The sequence below is a fragment of the Lepidothrix coronata genome, unplaced genomic scaffold (genome assembly GCF_001604755.1).
Source record: "Lepidothrix coronata isolate B3197 unplaced genomic scaffold, Lepidothrix_coronata-1.0 Scaffold102, whole genome shotgun sequence".
Taxonomy (NCBI): domain Eukaryota; kingdom Metazoa; phylum Chordata; class Aves; order Passeriformes; family Pipridae; genus Lepidothrix; species Lepidothrix coronata.
In genome coordinates this window covers 935658-955111 of record NW_016690282.1, presented here as the reverse complement: position 1 = coordinate 955111, position 19454 = coordinate 935658, and the positions used below count along the sequence as shown (strand labels likewise).

The following is a 19454-nucleotide window of genomic DNA, read 5'->3' as shown; positions in this document are numbered from 1 at the left end:
GGGGGGACAGCAGGATGGTAGTGCTCTACATAAGCTGCCAAAATCAGAGCACCTCCTCAGGGAGCTGCAAGCTGTGGGCATCCAATCTCAGCGTACTAAAAAAATAAAAATAAAAAGTAATAAGAAGGGGGCCCAGGAGAAATGGTGGGGGTGCAGAATGGCTCCATGTGGAAAAGGGCACCCCCTCCCTGTGCACATGTCAGACCATAGGACCTTAGAAAACAGGGGCAGGGCAGGGATCAGGGTCCCTCTGTTCCACGCTCCCACTGTGTGTCCAGACGTAGACACTTTCCAGGCACACAGGGAAGATTGCCCCACAGGGCTAAAACCATGTGCTCAGTTTCCCCAGGTCTCAGACACACACTTTCACCCTAGCCTTGTCCCTGGGTACAACCTTTTTCTTTTGTAAGGAAGAAACCACTGAATCCAGTTCCCTCCCCCACTGTATTTCTCCAAGTCTCTCTCTAGCCTTCCCCTGAAGCAAGAACAGCTCCAGAGCATCTCCCATATCCCTTTGGAGGATCCCCGCAGGTTTTATTTTTAGATTCCTTTGAATAGTGATGCTTACATGGGGCAGGGAGGGGGAGTCATTCACCTTCAGGCCTTACATTACTGCAGGGATGTGAACCTGGTGTGACTGATCCACTGCCTCTATGCTCAATACTGGGATTGCTCCCACAGCTAGCCACTGCTCCTGAACCAGAAATTAACCTCCCTGAGTGTTCCTGCCACACTCCAGCAGCCCCAGGCAGTTGCAAAGGTAACTTCCATGGCTCCCAGGCATCCTGCAGCACTTCCCAGCCTGGCTTAGGAGATCATCTGGGAGGGAAAGATGGGACAGAGGCAGAGGAGCCTTAGCGATGTCCCCAGAAGATGTTACAAATATAATTCAAAGCTACCTTGTACAGAGCATGGTGCCAGAAAGCTCTGCTGGGACAGGGGGCCAGCATGGACAGGGCTGGTGACTTCCCAGGGTGACACACATGCTGCCATGCCGATTCCCTCCCTGGAGGGAAAAATAGTGTTCTTGGTGACTCTTTACAGAGGCTTGCACAAGGCTGTTACAGCTGGTAATTGGTGCCCAGGGCTGCTAATTGCATTCTGCCTGTTACCTAACCCATGACTCATTCCTCCAAGCAGGCAGCCACCCCCCCTAGAAGTACAAAGAAGGCAGTCTGGGGCGTGCAGGGCAGTGGGAAAGCATTTATGTTTGCCTTGGAGCCCTCTGCCCCGCTTCTCACCTGTGTCCAGAACAAATTAAAGCTGGATTTTGAAAGCCTCGGGGAAGACAAATTGGATAAAGAGAGAGCCTGGAAGAAGCCTGGAAGCAGGCAAGGCAGTGCCTCCTGCTGCTCAGCTAACTGAGCAGTGCCAACCTGCCTCCCAGCAACCTTCTTTTGCCTCCCTTTCCCTCCAGCTGATGGCCCAGGGAGGTGCTGGGGGACATGTTTCTTTGAGCACCAGCAAGTGCTAAGCTGGGAGCACAGCCTGACTCCCCAAAATGGGAGGGCTGGCTTTTTACCACCTTCAGCCTAGGCTATAGGGCTGGGGCTGGCTCTCAAGTGACAGCAAGGCTAGTTGGAATTTTCAAGCCCCGAGTCAGAGTGCCTCATACAGAGTGTTTTCCCTGGATACTCAAGCACTACGTTTTTTCCTGCAAAGTTGCAAATTCTAATCTCCAAACCCATGACAGGATGGATGGGAGCTTGTTTTGGGACTTGTCTTCTCATCAGCTCAACAAGAGTCCCACTTTGTTTGCCTGCAGGGCAAGTACCCTCCCAGGGGGCTGGCTGTGCTGGGATGCTCAGGCTGCATCCCCCGGAGTGGGTGTCACTTGGGAGCTTTCATCTGGAGCTATGTGTATGCCAGTTCCCCCTTCCCTGAGAGGAGAGTTGCATGGCTCCAGGGCAGACCTAGGATTTTGCTCTACATTTTAGTGACTGCAAGTTAAAATCTTCATTTTCTTTCCTCCCCCCTTCACTGTCGTCCTCATAAAAGACACAGGCAACTGGTTTAGAGCCTGAAATAACACCTCACAGGGGACTCGTGAACATCAGCAAGTTAATCTTTGCTCAGAGCTTTAGAAGTGCATGGCACTAGCAGTGCCAAATCACAGAGGCAAGGAGGACACAGAGAGGACTTGACTCTGGTGCTGGTTGCCCATCTTCTCCCATTAACCTCAGAATCAGTGGACCCAGCTCTCTGCCTGACCACACGCCCCACGAAGTCTCACAGAGCCACAGATTTCATTTTCTTCTTGCATGCCTCAGGAAAGACCACCTACCACCACCTCTCCACGGCATGGGTATCCCGGCACCCCTTTCCCACAGTGGGTCTGATAATGGCAATTGGTCAGGAATCATAGATGAGCACTGCTGCAGCTACCCAAACCCTCTGTCTTCCCTCTGCCAGAGTCTGAACCCATGCTTGGCCCCATGTTAAGGTGAGAACCACCTCTTTCAGGGGCACCATCCCCCCTTCTCTTAGCAGCCTGGCTGGGCTCAGTCTCCCTGTTGTCCCTCAGGAGGATGAGGTAACTGGCTCGTCACTTAACACTAATCAGGGCATGGAGGGATGTGAACCTCTAGGGACTCAGCCAGACACATCAAGTGAGCTTTTCCCTGACTTTCCTAAAGTAACCTGGCCAACGTCAGCGCTGGGGAGAGGCAAGGGACTGAATGCCAGGGAGCAAGTAGAAAAGAGAGGGGCCTTAGTCTGTGGCACACTTAGCCTGTCCTCTACCCACACCTCTTGCTGCCCTACCACAGCAAATTCAGTGCTCCCTCCTTCCCCTAAAGGCCTAATGGAGAAGAAAAATATTCCATTGTGCATCAACCATACCTTCCCAGTAACACACAAGCCCACAGCCTGCCACACATTTCCATTATGAATGGTATTTAATTCTCCTTTACACACGGTTTGCCAATAAAAGGCTCCATTAATAATTTACAAGCAATAAAGAGTACAGCTCCTATAAAACGAGGGTTTGTTGCAATCTTAGTGTCACTCCAGCCGCAGTGAAGCACAGGCATATAAGCCACGCTCCCTGTGCCCTGGGGTCAGAGGTGAGGTAGACAGGGGAAGAAGGAAGGCAGAGCACACAGTGCCACAGGGCAGGGGAGACGGTGGCGATGGGAGAAGGACTTCAAATGTGTGTGAGAGATGCTCGTACACAGCCTGATCCCACACTTTTCCCCTGCGTTCCCTATCTGTCAATCTGACCACGTACCAGAGACAAGGGCAACCCAAGGTAATGAGGAGCAGCCCAGGAAAGTGGCTTCCACCGTGATGGCAGAAGACATTTCTCCGATAAAATACAGAAGGCTCAGATGGGGGAGGCCGTACATGTTACTTCCCAGTTCTTGGTGGCCCTCAAGGGACCAGAAAGGCTACCCTTGGGGCCCTTTGCTGCCAGCATCCCCTTGAGGGGGAAGAACATGCTACCTGGAGGGGCTCAGGGAGGCAGGGACCTCCGAGAACAGCTCTTAGGGACAGTAGCTGGCAGTACCCGCTCTGCTACCCCTAGCTCAGTCGTTGCCCTCCTCAATCCACAGCGGGCGGGTTTGCTCCTGAAAGATGCATCCACGAACAACCTTAGGCAGCTCCTCAGCATGGGTCCAGGCATGGGGCTCCACACGGGCCCAGGAGCACGGCAGAGTGTGGAGAGCCTGCTCCACACCACGGCACACCTTCAGCACCTCAGAATCCCGCTGGCCCGCCTTCTCCAGCAAGCTCCTGGGGAAAACACGGGGACAAATGTTACCCTTGGCATAGAGAAATGGGGTGACAAAACCACCCAGGAACTCCCTCACATGTACAAAAAGCCAGTTTTCCTGCCTTTACTCCCCTCATAGCAGCCAACTCCAACACACATATCAAATGCTCTCACCTGATCCTTGTTCTCCCTCTGAACAGAGCCAAGCCTCTGGACATCTCTCGTCCCGTGATACCCTTCATCCATGCCACTCTGTCTTTTCTTACCTGAGTCCTCTAACATTCTTCTCAGTGACCTCGACATGGATAACGATGGGGTATATTTCACTTTTAATTAGATCCCTCACACCCTGAACTCCCAGCTGTAGCAGGCAGTGTTTATTCTGGAAGGGAAATTGAATAGATTTACTGATTTAAATGGAGAAAAAATAACCCCAGCCCCTGACAGTTACATTAAATCAAACCCCATACTGTGTAATATCATTGCTTTTCCAATACTAATTCCATTAAAAGTGAGATTTATGGACACTATCAAGCGGGAAGGGGAGAATTAAAGAGCAGGGTCGCCCATTCCATCACTGCCAACCCGACTCAAGAGCCCACTGGACCCCTCTCTCAGCCACAGCCCATCTTCACATCCCCTTTGTCATTGCTGTCACCCACAGCCTCACACTTCTCTGTCTGCCCTGAGCAGAGCTATTGCCACTTTGGTGAAGATGAGGAATGTGAGAGCAGGCAGGTCATTTCTGCATATGGCATGTCCCACCACCTCCCCCACAAATCCTCATTTGCCATTTATTTTATCTGAGCTCATCAGAGACTCAGGGAAGGAAATGTCCATATCTGCTGCTCCACAACTCCACAGCACCTGGATCTAAAAAACTCTCCAAATTACACAGCCCCCAAGCAAGCAGCTCCTTCTCTATCACCACACAACTCTCCCTCCTCCCCCATTCTCCTCTTCTCCAATCTGAATGAGGTGACCCATCCTAGCTCTCTCTCTGCAGACGAAAAGCTCAGCACCTTCTCCATCGCCTCCCGGATCGTGCGGATTTGCCAGCTCTCCCTTGGGTCCTGCGGGGCAGTTCTAGACACAGAGTACTCCTGAGCATGGGTAGCGCTGGGATCTCCTCCTGCCAGCTTCTCTGCGAGCCAAGAGGAGATATGAAAAGGGAGACGTCAGTCCCTTCTCCCTCTTGCAATACTTTCTACCTCTGATCCTGCACGTTTGCTGCTGAGCAGGTGCTTACTGAGTCCAGTGTTTATGGATTCTGGAGAGCAAGTCTAATTATACAACATTATGCGCTGGCATGGATCTCCTGCAGCTTTCTGGTATGGAACAAACAAGATATCACAGCTGAAGACACCTTTCATGGCAAGAGTAGCACCTTGTGTTGCACCACAGCAGCCTAAGCTGGCTCACAGACATTATCCACCCTCCTCCCCACTGCTCCACCATCCCAACCCTCCTAACAATGTATGGCAGAAAAATAACCACTCTCTTTTGCCAGTTAGTTTTTCTGCAGGGTTTGAGAGCTACATGGCCTCATAGATGGCTCCAGTGAGTAGCACGGCTGTGGGGAGGTAAGAGGAGTGTGCATCCGGGCATGGAGAGTGGGAGGAAGATGGGGAGCAAGTTGAACCTCCTTTTGCTGGTGGCAGCCTGAGCCACCTCCCCTGCTCAGAGGCAGAGGGAGAGCACCCAGCAGCCGAGCCAGCGCCAGGTAGCAGAGCAGCAGAGGTGATGCTAAGACAGAGAACTGCAGGCAGAGCTGGCAGTACAGCAAGCTGCACCATGGTCAAAGCAATGACTGCCAGATGCAGTAACTCACAACAGAAGCTGATACAATGCACACCTGGCTTGGGAGCCACAGGCTCTGCAGCCCAGTGTGGCTGAAGCAGGTGCTGGGCTTTACCTGCTGACTATGCTGCTCTAGGCAGCTGCTCACACTGCCACAGAAACACAAGCAGGGAATATAATAAGGCTTTTAGCAGCTGCTCATTCCTAAGATAGAAATAAAGTAATATATTTAGGAGAAGGCATGTTTGGAACTGGGTACAGAGCACATTTCAGTTATCCCAAGGCCCAGGCTGGCTGGGCATCCTCTGCTACCTCTGGCTGGTGGCACAAGTACTTCCTAGGTAGACATGGATCCTGCAAAGCCCTGTTTCCTTTGCAGGCAGCAGGCTCCTGTGGAAGATCAGCTGGCTGAGGAGTTCTTCAAAGGAAAACAGAGGCAGCAAAGAAAAGAGATATGGCTTGGGTCTCATAGATTACTTTCCTTCCTATGAAGCAGGCAAAACTGGCAGGGGAGGATGGTTTTTGCCCTCAGTGTAAATTCCCATCTGCAGTAAAGGCATCAAAGTGGGTCCCCATGCAATGTGAGGGGGACCCTGCAGAGGGCTCAGCAGGACAGGATACATGGCCAACTCACTCAGCTAAGAAGCCCAGTGGCCAAAATTTTCAGAGCCATGCTTTTTCAGCAAACCAGAGATTTTTCAATACCTTCATAATCACCCCTCCAAAAAATATACTAACCCATTTTTCAGTCCTGCAGTTGGCAAAAGAAGAACTCTAAACACTGGGAAAGGAGAGCAATGAAGTGAGGAGCAAGAAGGAAAGAGGGAGTTGTCATCTTTAGGCAACATCTTAGCTTCCCACTGTATGGCTAAGAAGTGGCAGGAGATAAAAAGGGAAAGTAGCCTTTGGAGGTAGGAGACTCTCGTTCAGCCACAGGCTACTAAAACAGCCCTGGATGTGCCAACCACTCATTTGTGCCTACCTGCTGGGCACACATGGAAGTCCAGGCGAGAGGTGGGCAAGTCCAGCAGGTTCCTGATGAGCCGTGGTACAATGCAGTTTGGTGACAGCACCACAGGACGGGGTGCCTTGACCACCACAGGGCGCACCAGGCTGTAAGGCTTCAGGTTCATGTCTGGGTCTGGCAGACAGGAGCGAAGAAGAGAAAGCCAAAGGTGAGAACAAGCCTACAGATCATCCCATTCTTCCTGTGCCACCCCCTCATCTTGAATTATGTAGGTACCTACCAACCACCTCACGTGCCAGGAAAGATCCTACCCCACTTACAACATTTGCTCATGGGCAGATACCCTAGATGTGGACCCCCTGCCCATTCCCCCTTGAGTTACACACCAGTTTATTCTCCATAAAAAGTTAGATGACCCCAAGAATGACAGCAGCAATGGAAAGCCCCAGAAAACCAGGGGAAAGGGGCAGAGACTTTAAATATGCACAAACTTCTCAAAATTCCATTACCAGTTATAAGAGGGATCCTGGGCAGAAAGACTGAGGCATCTCAGATGCCAGTGTCCCTTCAGTGCCCACAGGGCACAACTGCGTCTCCAAGAATGACAGGGCAGGTGCAGGGCTAACAGCTCACCTGAGCAGGGGTCCAGCCACAGCTGCTGAGGGGGCTGTTCTGGGCTCCTCTGCGGTTTGGATTTCACCAAGCGCAGTTGGTCCAAGGCCCGTTTCTTTAGCTGAGGAGAAAGTGAAGAGAATAAGTCTGAGAACATTGACCTTTTCACACACACACAGAACTGGCTGCAGAACACCCTCTGGCAAAAAGGATGGAGCACGCTTACAAAAAGTATAGGCTTGGATCTGCTGCCCATTGGGTTCAGCCTGAGATGTGGGGAAGTGCTAGAAAAGCAGCCACAGAAGAGTAACACTGCCTGGGCTATAAGCCCCTGCTTTGCCTTCTAACCCATCTGCCACCTCTGTATGGGTTGCTTTACCATAAGAGTGGGGCAGATTGCATGCTGAGGTGGTGGGATGGCTATGAGCACACACATGGCTCTCATCACCTGCTTCTTTGGCTTACGTTATTTCTGTGGCCTCTCTGCTGCCCAGGCATCTGGCCCTTCTCCTGGATCTTCAAAAGCTGGTGAGCCCTGAAAAGACAGAGAGCTTGCACTCAAGCAACTCCAAAGGCCCCAGGGACCATAGCCTGCTGTGATCTTCTTCACCAGCCCTATAGACCTGCTGAACCATAGGCATATCACTCAACCTCCCGGTCTCTCAAGGGCTCCCAAACACTACCACACTGGTCCCCATGCAAGGCTTGGGCATCCCACACCATCGAGAGGCCAGTCTGCACTCCTCATGACTGCTAGGGGATGTTCACCACAGGTAAATGGAGCAGGTACCCCCTGCCTTCCTCCTCACCCTAGTTACCTGCTGTAGTTGGGCACTGTCCCCTTGTCCAGGTCCCGCATGGTCAAGGGATCAACGCGTGAGCAGTACCACTCCAGACGCCCTTTGTGCATGGTGTCTGTGACATGGAGGATCTCCCGACACTTTACACACAGTGCATACGGGTCTGATGGCTCCAGGAGGGACAGGTTGGTGCGAACGTAGAATGAGTCTCCAGAAAATTTCTTCCCTTCTTCCAGAGCTTCTCGCAGAGGCTGGTATCCTGGAGCACAAAACAGATGGTGACACAGGAGACAACCATCATCAGTAAGATAGGCCAGTCCCCAGCACAGCTGTGACACTACGGATTGGGGGTGGGGGGGTGCAGAGGAGGCAAACAGACAGAAGGTCTGTACCTCCATCCCATAACTCATAGAATGCACAAGTCACACCAGACAGGGAAAGCTACTGGAGCTATGGCCAACCCGTGTCAGACATGGTGGCCTAGGACCAAACAGGAGAGGAGAGAGAATAACTGAGATTTATCTCCAGGGCTGGGTGGAGGGTCTAGAAGGAGAGGCAGAGAGCTCAGGCTCAAAGGAGACCCATCTACTAGCACCTTACCTTCCAGGTCCAGCTGAAAGATGAGACTAGAGGGCTCATCCCAGTGGAGCAGGCTCAGGTAGGCAACCTCTCGTGTGCAGTTCTCCAGGGAAAGCACCTCTTCCTTCAGCGATGGCACCCTCAGCTAGCAAGGACCCAATGCTGTTAATCATAAGGTCTGGAAGAGCAGGCTCCCCCAAGCTTCCTCACCCATCAGGGTTACACAAGAAATGTTACAGAGTGAGACCGGTCTGGGAAAAGCTATACCTGAGGGCAAGGCATCCTCAGTCTGCCTCTGGCTCCCTCTTCTGCCTCTGAAATATCTGGTGTCGGCCACTACCCAGTCTGGATGCTGAACTGCCATGAATGGAAATGCGTGTGCGTGAATGCGTGTGGGAGCAGGAGCACTGGTTTGTTTTCAGTTACAGGTGGGATATTAATTCAAGCAGTGTAGCTGTATTTCAAGTGGTGTCATTCTTAGCAAAACAAATGCCCTTCCTTCCCTCCAGTTTTCTTCAGAGCAATTATTCTCTGTAGCTCAGGAGGGTCACAAAGGTCTGAGAGATCGTGCTCCAAAATTGATTGCTTTGCAATGGGCATGTGCAGGATGCGAACTGTTCTGAAAACCTAAAAGGTGAAAGACAACTCCAGGGACATACACATCTTAATCGTGTGACTCCTTTTTGTTTCTCCCCACCCACAGCTCAAGGAAGTGTTTCAGAAGGTCTCAGCATTTTTATATGCACAGGTACACTCGAGTGCCATGAGACCTGGATGGGTGTTTGTGCTGTATAAAGCTCTAGGCAGGGAACAGTCCTGGGAAACAAGAGAAATGGAGGTGGACTTAAAGTTGGGTAGAGGTCAGCTTGCACTGGGGATCACTTCACACCCCTCACAACGTCCCAGGTGCCTTGCAAACCCACGAAGTGAGCCCTTCCCAGACTCACCTCAATAAGCCGGCACCCTTCCCTGAGTCCTGCATCCTTGACCCGTGAGCCTGGCTTGACCCACTGGACATAAATCCCCGTCCTGTTCCCTCCAAGGATGGAGATGTCTGATCCGAGCCTCTTCTCCTGGGGTGAAAGGTTGCTGGGGTGACCCACACTAGTGAGCTGTACCACCAGTGACCTGGCAAGGAGAAATGCCAAGTCTGGCAACTGAAGTTTACTGCCTTTTCTAAGAACCAGTCCCCCATGCCTTGTGTCCAGCTACAGGGTATTTACTGCAGTGCAGAGCTCGTGATTCACAGTGTACCCATCACCAGGGCACACAGAGCTTACAGACCCACACAGCCCTTTCCAACCCACCAGCTCCAACACTGAAGCCAAGGACCCCATGGTCCTTTCCCTACCTAGACATATGCATGTCCAGCCCAGGGCAACATCCCCACACCCCTGCCATAACAAATGGGACAGTACAAGAAATTGAAGTCCTGCTAGGAAGCAAGGACTGTAGGGTCTTCATTTCTCTCCTCTCTCACTAGTGAGAAAGAGCCGGCAAGGGGAGAGGCAGAAAGGAAGGGTCTCCCAGACATGGTCTCCTGACACCACAAAATGCCCCCTCAAGCAGCTGGCACAGAGTGCCTAGGTTAGAGAGCAGCAGTCACCTCCTGGTGACCTCCTTGTGGCTGGGAAGCGTGGACAAGCAGATCTCAGACTTCACCCTGGTGTAGGTGCTGCTGGAAGAAGAGGAGGAGGCCCCAAGCAAGTTGCTAGCAAAACCGCTGCCTAGGAAAGAGCAAAAGGGAGAGAGGAAGCACATCACCTCTCCTAACATTGCAGGGAGCTAATGTTCTCAGGGTGGCAAGGATCTGTCACCATCTCCTGGCTGTTTTCTAGCATCTAACTGGAAAATTGAGGCTGCAGAGGGGCTTTGAACAGTCATCCTCATGGGAAGGACTTTCCAACAAGCAAATCTTCATTCCCTTTGTCAGCATTTTGGTCAGAAGGCAGCAGCAGCCTGGGCCACCTGGATGTGCCCAGAGATCAGCCACCAGTGCCCACCACAGGACCTGCCAGCATCAGGAGCTTCACTCCAGAAGATTTGCAACCCATCACCCAGGCAGTAGCAGACAAAGGGAATATCCAATAACAACCCAGGGCAAGGGCATTTCCCTCTCCTGTTACCTACTCCCCCAAATCCACACCATCAACATAGTTTTCGATGAATAAAACAGAGTTGATACGCATAGCTACCCGCTCTGTAGAGGAAAAGCCAGCTTTTCCAGCTGCTGTGCCTGACAAGGCATGGGGGGATGTGTGGGTCCATAGCACCCTGCTACAACTGCAGAGCCCTCACACTGAGCTGCACAAAGGTGTGAGGGAGGGTCAGTTGTCCAACCTCTCTCCCCACAGCTACCACTTCTTTTTAGCCAACCCCTTTGTGGAAAGCCCCCACCCTGGTACCTGTTCCATCTTCGATGCTGCTAAATGAACCACAGGACAAGCTACAAAGGAAACACAAAGTGGATCTGTAAGGCCGCAGCTTTTCCAAAGCCTGTTTGCATTCTGTTCTCAATCCCACCTCCACAGACTCCCTCGCCACCTACAAGCACCCCCACAGCCAGCACACAGCTCCCAGCCAGCCTTCCCACTCTCAGTTCCCACTCCAGGTTCTCTCCTAACCGTGCCAGGCAGCTCTCCCTGGCCCCCACAAACCCCACAGAGGAGACCCAGACTCAAGTAGCTCCCAGCAATCACCTTTTGTAGGGCATGCACCTATCTTCCCGCTGCCGACGGAGGATGGAGCCAACGCAAGGAGGGAAGGGGAAGGTGGAAAGGCGGTTGATATCCTTCTCACTCTCAGGAGTCACATCCTTGGGCAGAGTGAAAGAGAGATGCTTGCTAACATCAACCCAGCACCAACTCTCCCCTCCCATCAGGCCAGGTTGCAAACAGCTCCTTGGATACCGCATCCATCTTTAGGGATAACCTACATCCTTCCAAACTCCCAGGGGCACCTTGTTTTCCCAAGCAGATAGCTCAGATAGAGATCCATGGCTATGCATCCCCATCTTTTTGCAATGTACAAGCTGTGGGAGCAGTAGCAGATGAAGAGAATATCCAATCTTGCCCTTATATTTCACTTCTAGCCACTGAGCACCTAGAGGTATGAGTAACCTGTGGGACTGCCCATTTTTGGGTGCTCTAGGATAATAGTTCAAGGAGTCAAAGGAAAGAACCCAACTCTCTTAAAAACAATGTGATGCTGCTACAGGATTCAAAAGAGCTTGGATTTCTCCCCAAGCATGCATAGATTAAACAGTATTTTGGGGAGGATAATATATTACATAAGGCTGTTGATTTCTAGCATGTCACACAGGACAAAGAGAGTTTTCCTTCCCCCTCTTCCCCACTTGGTTGAGCACTGCACACTTTGCAGCATAGGCCAGTTTGTCAGAGACTGAGAGAGCAAAGCTTTGCAACCTAGATCTGTTCATGCCTTACACACGATCCCACGCCCAGCCTTCCACCAAGTCACAGCCCCGTGATGAACCCACTCCAAATGCCTCTCCTGAGCAGTAGGTCTCTGCTGCCTTCATGCTGAGGGTCAGCCTCTCACAGCCAAGCACTCACCATGCTCTGAACAGCTGAGTCCCCTGGGAATGGGGTAACAGAAGTCCCCAGAGCATCCATGAGTCCAGTTGTAGTGTTGTCTATGAGACTCCAGGTGCTGCTGAGGTTGGAGCAGAGGGAGTAGGAAGAGCTGCACATCTGGGAGAGAAGGGACTCCATCATCCCATTATATCCCCCAGAAATGAGTTCTGACCCCTCTGCCTTCTCTCTTCCCTCTTCTTTCTAGCCACTCTCACCTTGCCCAGGATGCGGCTGCCTTGGCACCGCTGCAGCTGTGCCTCCAGCGTACTGTTCAGCCCTTCCGCCTGGCTTAGCTTGCTTAGGAGTTCATCCCGCTCCTCCTCCAGGGCCCGCACACGTTTGCGGTACTGGTCCTTCTCAATCAGGCTCTGGGAATATTGTAGCTGTACCCCATCACGGCTCTGGATTGCCTGCAAGGAGCTAGAGTGAGAAAAGGCAGAGAACTCCCACCCTGGCATGGATGGACAAGATTCACTGGAGAAGGAAAGGGTATCCAGAGCAGAGACAAATGCCCTGCTGGGAGGTGGAAAGCAATTTACCTGGTCCCGCTCTTTTTCGATCTCCTCCAGCTGCAGGAGCACTGTGTTCATACGATGCTTGTAGAGATCACAGTCCTTCTGCAACGTCCGGTATTTCAGCTGCAGATCTTCCATCTCCTGTAGGTACTGGTAACAGCAAGCAGCAAGCATTAGCTCTCCTGAAAGTGACTGCTGTGGCTTCACAACCCCCTCCCTTCCCTCTCTTCCAGGCCCTGTTAGGTGTTCAAGGATGCGGAATGGTGATGGGGGCAGTGATGGATGCTCTACCTTATCCCTCAGCTCTTCAGCCCACTGCAGCTCATTCTGCAGGGAGTTGAGTTTCTGACAGAGATCCTGCCGGTCGTCTTGGGCTTCCTTCCAGTCATGCTCCAGGATATCCAGCAGGATCTGCTCAGAGCCTGGCACTGGACCCTCACCGGGTGTCTAGAAGGTGAGAAGGCACTGTCACTGCACCACAAGCACCAAGGGAGTACCAGACCAGGGCAACGACTGGCAGATTGGCACAATTGCCATCATCACTCCTGCACTGATCTACTGTGCACTCCAAGGCACTAAGTCACACCTGTGAGCAAATCCAAGAGTTACAGTGCTGGAAACAAGGACCCATCACTACCCAGACCCGGAAGCAATGGCAGCCACCACAGCCAAGCAATATGCTCAGAGGACAGGACAAGCCAGCCCAAAATAATGATTTCCCCCTCTTTCCAGTGCCTATGTAACCAGCACAGGGGGTGGCCCAGGAAAGGAGGTAACCTGGAGCCTGCCCTGCCCTGCCAGGTACCTGCAACATGCCCTGCAGCTCCTGCAGCGATGCCGTGAGGCGCTGGTTCTCAGCCCACAGCTCAGACACAGTGTCGGGGTGGCCCTGCTCCTCCGCCTCCCGCTGGGGCGGCGCGGATGCCTGTTTCCGCAGCAGGCTGCACTCCTCCTCTAGACTGGAGACTTTGCATTTCAGCTGGTCCACCTGTAACCCAGGGAAGAAATACGGTCTGACACACACAGCCCTGCACCTCTGCCTTAGCAGGAGAGTGCAGCAGAGAGGGCGCTGGGCAGAAAACAGGCCTAGAGGTGAGTAAAGCAAAGGCTGGGCAACTATGTGAAGGAGTATCCTACCGCTGGGCCAGGGTTAGCAGCACAGCTGCACAAAAAAGCTTTTCCCTCAGGGAAAGGAGAACAACGTACTTGCATGAGCACATACAGTTTCAGGATCCTCGCAGTACAACAACTCTCTCGCTACCCTGGGGCATCCCCAGTGACCTTGGACATGGTAGTCTACGTGTGGACATGGGACCTCTGACGCGCTGCCAGGGCCCGCAGTTGTGAGTGTCTCAAAGGCTCCTAGAGCAGCTGAGAAACAAATTCACAGCAGAAAAATCCACTGGAGGCTATTCAGTGTGGGGAGGCCACCTCTGGCCTGGAAAGTGTTTGAGGCTGTCCTAGTTAGGACAGCTGAGATCAGTTCATCATGGTATGGGTATAACCCAAAACTGTGTATTCTATAGCCTTCCATGCCATTACCCAGAAACTGTTGTCAATAGACTATTCACACCCTCCGCCCATAGAGCCTGACTCCTCAGGCTATAAACTAGGTGTTAAGAGGCCTGTGAGATAAGAGGATGCTCTTGTCCTCACACCCTTTATGGAAGTCCCCGCTCTGAGCCTTTTATGGAGCTCCCCACTCTGAGGGAAGGATTGACCATTTCTGCCTGAACTGGAGAATATATAAACCTGGAGTTTCAGAACTTTTGCAACCACTCGTGGGATCCAGAGGAAGACTGCATCTCATTGCTCTCAACCTTAGCTGGACTTCAATCACCGCTTCTGACCAGACTGCAACAGCTCTCCCACCAGCAGGTTTTTCCCCTCTCCCTTTACTTTGGACTCAAGCGGGGCCCAGGGAACACCACTTTGTTCATGCCCCAGGGTACTGGGTTGTACATGTGGGTTTTGTGGGTTAGGACCAATTGTTTGTTTGTGTGATTGTGCTTGCTGTGTTGTTTTAATAAATTGTTATTCTGACTTGTGGTCTCTCCTTTGAGTTCATTTCCCCTGCTGGTTGACTCTTAAACCAGCACAGAGGCTCAAGCTGCCAGAGACTGCAGGGTACCACAGGGGCATTCTCACACCCTGGCCTGCTTTCACACTCCTCCATCAACATGTCACTGGGGACAGTGGAGGTCAGTTACTGTTAGGAGGAAGAGAGGTCCTCACAGACCTATAACTGATTAGACTGATCAAAGAACAGGAGTTTTACATCTAAGTAAGGCTTTGAGAGGAAATGGGGCAAAGCCACCGAGAAGCACTGCCAAAATTGCCAAGGAGGGATTCAGGAACTGAATTACTTCTGTAAATCTGCATAAAAGATCTAGAATGACTTTTGGGAACCAGTCATTTCTGAACCCCAGAGTCAGGAGGGGAGGGCAGGCTGCGACCCTGCTTCCAGGGGGATTTCTTCAGCCCAAGTTACCTACAAGTAAGTGATTCACCTCCCTTCTCCAAGAGGCCCCAGAGAGCTGGCATTGGCAGGAATACCAGATAAAAGGTAAGGGAGGATCCCAGCACTGGCAGAACAGAACGAATGAAAGGTAATCACAAGGCTGTGTGAGAGGTCCAGGCCCAGACTGGTAGGGGGAATGCCAGGAGGCAGCAGAGCACTGAAAAACGTCAGCTATTAATAGGTTCAGGGTAGGGCTGTCCTTGCCCAGGCAGGAAATGGGCAAATGTTTGCTGGAGGTGAGAGCTTGGCAGCTGGAGTGCAGTGTCACGAATTCCTTCAGCTATGCAGGGCATGAGTCTTACAAACGTCATGAGAGAGATGAGGAGGCGGTGGGGAGCGGCTGGGGGGATGGAGTCTGGGCCAAAAGGCTCCTAAGATCAGCAAGGTGGGCTGGGCAGCTCCAGACAGCACACAGGCACCCAGCGCAGCTGCCTGCACAGCCACCATCCTCACTAGAGAGAGGAAAACGCAAGCCCTTTCCCAGGGAAAAGGTAAATACAAGCACACAGCTTGACAGAATCAGCTGCCTGCCTGTGCCGCCTGGAGAGAGCAGGCAGCACAGGGCAACAAGTGCAGGCAGGAACAGACAGGGCATCTTGTGGTACCAGTGGCCAGGCTGAAAGCTGAGAGATGCCAGGGAAGGCATCACCCCTATTTCTGGCTCCTCTAGCTAACGTACCTCCAGCTGTGGCAGGAGCTGGTGATGTATCTCCAGCTGCCCCAGAGCAGTGGTGAGCCTCCTGCACTGTGCCCATGACGCGGCCTCTCTGCAGGGCACATTCCCATCAAAAGCAGGGGCGTGAGCCCCAACACACATCCCTCCTGCCATCAGCTCCTTCACACTCACGAGCCACCACGTGGGGACATCCGTGCGCATCCTTCTCAGCCGCCAGACCCCCACCACCTCCCACTGCCAACCCTTGCGCTCCTCAGGATCATACCACCAGCTGCAGGTCCCTGCTTCGCAGCACGGCCATGTTCTTCTCCTCGCAGAGCTGAGCATAGCGCATGGCCATCATGTAGTTCTCATCCTTCAGCCTCAGCAGCTCCACACTGTTGGAGTCCCACTCTTCTCTAAGCCGCTGGCAACGCTCCTGCACCTTGAGAAGCTCCTTCAGCTGCTGCTCCAGCCGGGTCTGCTCTTGCTCCAAAGCCTGGTTCTTCACCTGGAGCTGGTGTTCCTTCAGCAGGTGCTCTTTCCGTTGAGCCCTCACCTTCTTCACCTCCATCATCAGGAACTGAGTTAGTCCCTCAGGGCCTTCTTCATCTGGGGGGAGACAAAGGAGGATCTGTTCCTGGTTGCTGAAACAGGGGTAACCCCAAAAAACAGATTTGCCCAACACTCTGTCTTCCACCAAGAGGTGCCAAGCTCTCCTGTCAGTTTGCAGCCATTGTTGTCCCAGGCTTACAGCACCACAGTCCGTCACACCTGTATATGTGGTCCCCTTCCTGACAGTTGCAGAGCACAGAGCTGTCAGGGCTCCTCACACACCGGTAGCATGAACCTGGTTTTTATACAGGCACATGCACATGCACCTGCACAGATTTCTGGCCCTCCCCGTGCAAGCAGCAACTGAAGGGAGAACAGAAGACCAGCTCCTACCCAGGATCATAGAGCAGCGCTGGGCTGGTTCCCTCCCCGTTAGCCGTGTGTAGTGCTCTGGGTAGTAGAACTCCAAGGATTCCAGGAAGGCTTCATAGCCTCGCTTTCCGCGGCGCCGAAGGATGTCCATCAGGTAACCTGGAAAAAGGGAAGGAGTTAGGATGAATTCTGTGCAAAACAGAAAGAAAACAGCATAGCCTAGCTTCATGATATGAAAGTAGCATCTCTACCAGTTCTACTTCCATCCACAAAAATGGGAATGGCTAGAGGAGAGAGTGGGGTGAGAGCGCTGCCCTCATCTGTGTGCATGCAGGGGGAGGCCCACAGAGGATGAGAGGGAGGTCTGGGTGCAGAGCATCTCAGAGAACAAAGCTGAACTAGCAGAGCAGTGGGAGGGAGCAGAAAGCCACCACCACATGCTGGGTAGCCTTCACTGTCCATCAAAAACAGGTTGTTCCCCACAAACCAGGCCACACTAAGTGCAAGTCTGTGTCTTCCCCCACCTGTCTGGTTGCTCTTGCAAGGGAATCGGCAGGAGTTCAGCACCTCCTCCTCATCCTGCTCATCTATCACGCGGCACTGGCGCAGGTATGGGGTGAGCTTTGCTGGGTTCAGGGAGCGGGTCAGCTGGTGTCGTGCACTCTCGATCTTCTCCCAGATGGAGTCTTCTTCCTCCTCCTGCTCTGAGAGGCTGCAGGCTCTGAAAGGGGCATTCTCCACGGCTGGAAGGATAAAAGGAAAGGATAAAATGACAAGAAATGATGGAGGAGCACAGAAGGTGTGAGTAGGCATGGGAAAACGTGGGTCAAGGTATGATTCTGCAAATGATTTGTTAGTCTTGCAAATGGGACTCAGATACATTGGAAGACATTTTACATACAAATTGGTTCAGCAGGATCTTGAGTGTCCACCTCGGGCCTTAGATATACAGAAGGCAAGTGGTGCCTTAAGGGAGGAACTCTACTGCAGGAAGTCCAGGGAAGATGACATCTTCATCCCTGAAGCATTCTTAAATTCCCTCCAACCATCACACATCATCCCTTTTTCCCCGTCCCTGAGAATGGGAAACTCTCAGGACCAAGAGTTTTCACAGCCTGGGACGTGCTTTCTCATAGTGGGGCTGGAAAGGCTCGGGAATGAATCCCTCGGGATTCATTTGCCCTGTGCATGTCCCAAGCATCAGGGACCAAACTGAAGTTCTCAGGGACACCATTCCAAAGAGCAGCTTGGCTACAAGTACTGGAATCAAGGGGGAATCACATAAGCATGTCTTTCACATATCTTCCACATAGCAGTATGGAGCCCTGAAAATACATAGCAACAAGGCAACCAGTCTGCCAACCAAATAAAACAAGAGGGACCCTCAAGTCAATGGGCTGAAACCCCTTAGAGCCGTGATGAACCTGCTCCATTAAATCCTACAAGCTGTGATGGAGCAGGTATGTGCAAGGAGCTCTCTCCCCAGCTGTGGATCAACAAAACCAGTATTATCTATTTTCACTTGAGAAATAAAGTCTGCTCCACAGGCCAGCACAAATCCTTTTAGCTGTCAAGGCAAAGCACAGCAAAGATCTGCTGAGACTTAGAAGCCATCACTCCTCCAAAGCATGAAGGTCACCTGCCACTCTGGTGCTGGCATCAAATCCAGCTTTCGTACCCTAGGCACACAAACATCGCCAGGGCGGTGTAGAGGTTCATGTTGCATGGGGGAAGGAAATGTCTCAGTCTTTGTCCTTTTCTTTGGCTTTTGGGGTTGTGATTTTTTCTCTTCTTGTGGTGAGAATATCATGTTATTTCAGACAGACAAGTAGCACAGCAAGGAGGATGGCTGAGAGAACTGTGCAGAAGTTAATCCTCCAAATACAAACAAAGGAGGCTTGGGGTCTGGTGGATGAAGAACATCAGGAAAATAGAATTGCTGATTCCACAAAAAATGTCTCAAGTGTCTCATTTCCAGCATGTAAGATCTTAAGAGCCTAAATACAGATACAGTACTGGATTGTCCAAGGTTGAATAAAAACAGCGTTTCTTGCAGAAACTAAACTCTCATTTGAGACAGGATCGCTTGCCACACGGACACAAGTACGCAGGAGGAGGACGCAACGGCAGGACGCAACACAGATTGTCAAAACAGTTGCGTTGTTTTGAACTCCGCTTCTTGGCTACAGATTTATCACTATCAAAGTGTTTCTCCAAGAAACTGGAAGCAGCGACCAGCTTCTCGGCAGGCAGGCTCGGCGGACAGGGAGAGGCGGGAGGGTGGCGGGGGTGGGGGCAGGCAGAAGGTTCTAGGAGCCAGTACCCCCCCCTCGCTCCCGGGATACCCCCCCTTCCCGCCCGGAGTACTCCTCTCCCGCGGCGGGGCGGGCGGAGGGACACAGCGCTTCCCTTTCGCCACTCCGAAGGCGCTGTTCGAGAAATGCCGAGCCGGAGGCCATTCCTGAGGAGGTGGCCGAGGAAAAGTGGCGCAAACATCCCTCCGACCACCCCCAGCCCGAGCCCACGCGAAACCCACGCCCTGGGGCGATGCCGATGGGCGTGACAGCCGCTGGCTCCGCGGGAGAGGGGGCACAGTGGGGCTCCGCCGCCCCCTGGACCCCGCTCCCGGGCGGAGGCTCGCCCCTTACCTGCCATTCCCGCCGTCGGGAGGGCTGCTTCCCGCTCCGCTCCTCGCTCCGCGCCGCCGTCTCGCCGCCCGGCAGGTGTGTCTGAAGCGCTCTCCCCACCCCGCCGCACTTTCCCACCC

The 19454-nt window shown here is 52.6% G+C and overlaps 1 protein-coding gene across 2 annotated transcripts; it reads right to left on the bottom strand.

Annotated features, from left to right (window-relative positions):
* Positions 1–2893: 2893 nt before the first annotated feature.
* Positions 2894–19412, bottom strand: CARD10 (caspase recruitment domain family member 10). Of its 2 annotated transcripts, XM_017823394.1 has the most exons (21): positions 19336–19412; positions 17212–17430; positions 16709–16846; positions 16047–16372; positions 13390–13572; positions 12876–13031; positions 12609–12734; positions 12285–12479; positions 12049–12186; positions 11173–11288; positions 10879–10919; positions 10080–10200; positions 9421–9601; positions 8495–8618; positions 7913–8153; positions 7560–7629; positions 7116–7215; positions 6498–6656; positions 4738–4859; positions 3982–4097; positions 2894–3735 (listed from the first exon to the last, which is right to left on the bottom strand). In XM_017823394.1, exons 1-21 carry the CDS (start codon positions 19340–19342, stop codon positions 3528–3530), a joined length of 3087 nt encoding a protein of 1028 aa, XP_017678883.1. In that variant the 5' UTR covers positions 19343–19412; the 3' UTR covers positions 2894–3527. The 2 variants fall into 2 exon arrangements, 1 of the variants encoding a protein (XP_017678883.1); XR_001876192.1 differs by lacking the exons at positions 2894–3735; positions 3982–4097 and adding an exon at positions 5571–5719 and having other exon boundaries at positions 4761–4859.
* Between the last annotated feature and the right edge of the window lie 42 nt (positions 19413–19454).